The sequence below is a fragment of the Triticum urartu genome, chromosome 5 (genome assembly GCF_003073215.2).
Source record: "Triticum urartu cultivar G1812 chromosome 5, Tu2.1, whole genome shotgun sequence".
Taxonomy (NCBI): Eukaryota; Viridiplantae; Streptophyta; class Magnoliopsida; order Poales; family Poaceae; genus Triticum; species Triticum urartu.
The window spans coordinates 573304379-573308687 of record NC_053026.1 but is presented as its reverse complement, the minus strand read 5'-3'; the positions used below and the strand labels follow the sequence as shown (position 1 = coordinate 573308687).

General features: G+C 45.2%; 1 protein-coding gene across 2 annotated transcripts; it reads left to right on the top strand.

The window, feature by feature from the left end:
* Nucleotides 1–280: 280 nt before the first annotated feature.
* LOC125510856 lies at nucleotides 281–3225 on the top strand. 2 transcript variants are annotated; one of them, XM_048676130.1, is made up of 4 exons: nucleotides 281–422; nucleotides 515–739; nucleotides 1230–1764; nucleotides 2326–3225. In XM_048676130.1, exons 3-4 carry the CDS (start codon nucleotides 1364–1366, stop codon nucleotides 2603–2605), a joined length of 681 nt encoding a protein of 226 aa, XP_048532087.1. In that variant the 5' UTR covers nucleotides 281–422; nucleotides 515–739; nucleotides 1230–1363; the 3' UTR covers nucleotides 2606–3225. The 2 variants fall into 2 exon arrangements, with proteins under 2 accessions (XP_048532087.1, XP_048532086.1); XM_048676129.1 differs by having other exon boundaries at nucleotides 324–739.
* Nucleotides 3226–4309: the final 1084 nt, after the last annotated feature.

Sequence of the window (4309 nt, the reverse complement as noted above, 5' to 3'; positions counted from 1 at the left end):
TCTACATGAGAGTGGGCGAGTAGCGATGGCGCGGACGAGCTCGCGCGCTCCTGGCAGCTGGACCAACGAGAGAGTGACGTGTTTCGTACTGCATTAACTGCTAGCGTACGCGTACATCACCGGTAGATACGGCCGCTAAGGGCGCGACGAGACGGAGACGTCCAGCTTGACGGGAACAAATCGGTCCATGGTAGTGATGTTCCGTTGGTACGGGTTCGTGCCTAGTGCATATAACGACGTCCGTGTGGTGCTTCCGTTACCGAAACGGCGCGTGCGGAATGGATAAGTGATTATTATGAGGTGGGCCCGTTTTCAACCGACCGCCGCTGAAAAGTAAAAACAGATCTCTCTTCTCCCCTTCGACCACCTCCTGATACGAGAAGGCCATGGATATGGAGATCGCGACTACCGGCGACGAAGAAGTAGACTTCTTGTCGGATCCAATGGACAGGTACAGATTGCCACCCCCCCTCCCGGAATGTACTTAAGTGTGCTGCTTGTTTTTTTTTAACAGATTTCCCCTGCCGGATCTGGCCGACGAAGATCTGGTGCTCGCCCATGGCAGAAGCCAAGCTGTAGTATGCGAACCTGCTGAATCCATCATTGGCGAAGCGGGGGACGCCGTACTAGCAGTGGAAAATGACTTGAACAACACATGTCAGGGGATTGCCCTCTCTGCGCCAGCCTCCGAGCAATCTACGGGGAAAGACGACCCTCAAGCCCCTGCCTGGGTGAGAAGGTATAGATCTACTGCATTGTTTTCTCAGGCAAAAAATCATTGTATCTTCTTACACAACGCGAACCCTGTTTACCGTATCGCTTGTTAGCCTGCTGCAGCAGCCGTCCCATGATATGTAGTTGATAAGGAATTAAAACATGAAGCTGAAACACATGAAAGTCCATAATGCAGAATCCGTGTTGAGAGGAGTGCGCTGGAACTAACAATACGAAGCTATGCAGAAAAGAAAACTGAAACGGTCATAGTTCCTGCTATGGGAGGCAGTTTTGATACGCTTGGGGAAGCTTATGATTACTACAATCTATATTCATGGGAGGTTGGGTTTGGTATAAGATATGGGAAGAAACCTCTAAATGTCGAAAGAACAAAAGATAGTTTGTGGCTGCTCCGAAAGCACTCGTTTCATTTTCACTTGCACATATCTCTGCCTAGGTGGCAATGCATAATTGCGAAATTCATAAACGTGAGACTCTTGTTCTGATGATTTCAGGGAATTCCAAAGAAGGGTAACAAACGAACATGCCGATGCAGATGCCCCGCAATGATACGATTGCTCCGGTCATCTGACAATGGCTGGTACATAACCTACTACAGATCAGATCACAACCATGCTCTAACTGAAAGATGTGGGGAGAAACCGAGAAAGTGTACTGGCCTTCCCACAAACATACCGATATATACACACGGGATGTCATTAAGCAACTCCGTGAAAATAACATCAGTGTCGTGAAAGTTTACAATATAATTGGTAGCTTCTTCGGGTCAATGACCAATATACCATTCACCAAAAGAGCTCTCCGAGGTTTGTGTGGCAAGATGAGTCGAGAACAAGCCGATAATGATGTGAAAAAGACAATGGATGTTTTTGCAGAGTTGGGAGCAAAAGATTCAGGCTTGTACTACAGGGTGCAACCTGATGTTTTTGCAGAGTTGGGAGCAAAAGATTCAGAGTTGAGCTTGTCGGCGGCCGATTCGCAGCTATCAACAGGAAAAGATGACCCGCAAGCCCCCGGGTGGACAAAAAGGTAACCTCTTTTTGTCTTGTGCATGCTCAGCTCTGAAACTAGTGGGCTACTACATATCTGAAAATTTTAGAACTCTGAAGTAAAGATGTACTTCCATGGTGCTCGCTTGTGAAAACTGGATTCATCAGACAAAAGTTGTATTTGGTCATGCTCGAGTATAAAAGTAGAAATCTAAGATATGTATGAACGTTTTAGATCTCTTAATGTAAAACTGTACTTCCATGTTCCTCCCTTTTCAACATTGCATGCCCCCATAAAAAAGAATGCACCACTTTACGGTCAATTGTATTTCATTCTTAATGATTTAGAAACTCTTGAAGTAATGCTGTACTTCCATGTTACTCGCTTATCAACATTTACATCCTGCTGAAAAGAAGACAAACCTCCGTTTGTCTTTGAACATGCACAACTCTGAAACTAGTATGGTAAGACATATCTGAATAATGTAAATGTCTGACACTAAAACTGCACTCCCATGTTGCTCACTTATGAACATTGCATTTTTCTGAAAACATAGTGGGACCATTTACAATCAGAATTAATTCGTTCTTAATAATGCAGGGTTCGTATTGGACGAGCCCCTATCGAGCGTGCACCTTGTGCTGGAAGAGTGTGTGCCCTTGAAAAAACATTAAGTGGATATGCAGAGAACAAAACTGATACCATTGTGGTATCAGTTGTTGGATACAACTTCGATTCATTGGGAGAAGCATACGACTTCTACAATCTATATCCGTGGGAAATTGGTTTCGGAATAAGATACGGAAAAAGCAGACTCAATGTCGAGAGAACCAAATGTATGCAAGAGATAGTGCGTGGATTCTCGGTGAGTGGAAATTAAATTCATTATCTCATTCGTTGGAATTGCCCTGCCGCGCCAACCTCGAAGCAATCTACAGGCAAAGACGACCCTCAAGCCTTTGGCTGGACAAAAAGGTATACCACTCTGCGATTGTGCTTGTAGATCGAACATAGCTTAAATTTGAGGGATATGTGCAAATTTGAGGGATACCACTCTACCATTACTTCGGAGAAACAAAAGCACGACATGTCCACGGAGGGTTGACCTCCCTCGAAGAAAAGGAAAGAAGCCAAATGCTCAATCTGTGGAGTGGGAAAGCATTGGAAGAACACCTGCAACAATCCTAAGATTGTGTTACATCTTGCCGAGAAAGCTGCCCATGAACGAGCTGTAGAAATGTGATTAATCTGTATAAGCAGCGAGTATCGCGTTTATCACTGAATTTGCACTGTTTCCCCTTGTATGATGAGTGATCAGTAGCCAACGGTGTGAAATAAATTATGTATTGTCAGCTTAGTAATTGTGACAATGTTTCCTCTTGTATTTGTCTGAACCTCTGAATTATGTGGCTATGTGTTGTTTAAAACTAACTCTCATGTTACCTATGTGTGCTGCTGATGACATGTTCCACTATTGGCCATGAGAGAGATTTTGTTTTCTATTCATCTTTTCCCGATGATTTGCCAAATGTCACATGTATGATAATAGTTATATTTTTTATGATATGCTCGGCAGGCAAGTCGACATAGTTAGCACCGACAACACAAAGTGTGCATACGATCTTTGTTTAGGCCATGCGCGGGGATGCAAACAGCAAACTGTACCCATGTAGCTTGATTTTTGAATCATTTTGGAGCGCCCGCCCAGCAAAGCCTGTACTTAATAGCAAGGTAACTGACTAATTGTGTTCTTCTTCTTCTTTTTCTCTACCCAAACAAAAAATTGTATATACTTATCTTAACAAAAAATCTAACTAAAACTGGTTTTCCTAAAAATCCTCCTAAAACTCGTTTTTGCTAAATCTCATCTAATCCTGGATATCCAAACAACCACTAAAGGAGGAGGCACTCTCAAGAGGCATTGCATCTCTTCCAGCACAAGGGATTCCACACTTGGCCTCCTCCCCCCTGTTCCACCAAGCTACAACCACGTGCCTGAGAGCAAGCAAGGCAAAAAGCATAGGTGTCTGCGTGTACGAGTTCAGACATGTCTGCACCTCCCTCGACCGGAGCAGGGCAGGTGTCTTCGAGATCTGCTTCGTGCGGCATTAGAGCCGTTGAGCAGCCGGAGCACCGCACCAGCAGCAATCCACAGCGTCACGTTTCCTCCCAAAAAGCGTCTTTGATCGAGGTACGTACATTTCATCTTTGCTGATGGTGTTATTCCCCTTCCCATGGTTTAGCAGCACAAACGCAGATCTGAAAAAATGACTCGTGCATGCAGGAATCAGTTCATGGGAGGGCTGATGGCTTTGTCAACGGGGGGTGAAAAAATCGAAGAGGAACCTGAAGTCCAATCTGGCACGAACGGCACATTACGGAAACACCGTCAATCCCACTTCTGACGTCGGCACCAACGTCCGATGTCACGGCGTCCCCTGCTCGTCACGTACACGCATTTACTATCCTCAACCGCCACCTACTATACGACGGCCATCTCGCATCTCCGCGGTATCTAACGCGTCGCGATAACGAGAGGCGCGAGCTCGTCCGCGCTGAAGAATTTTCGTTTTCTACATGTGAT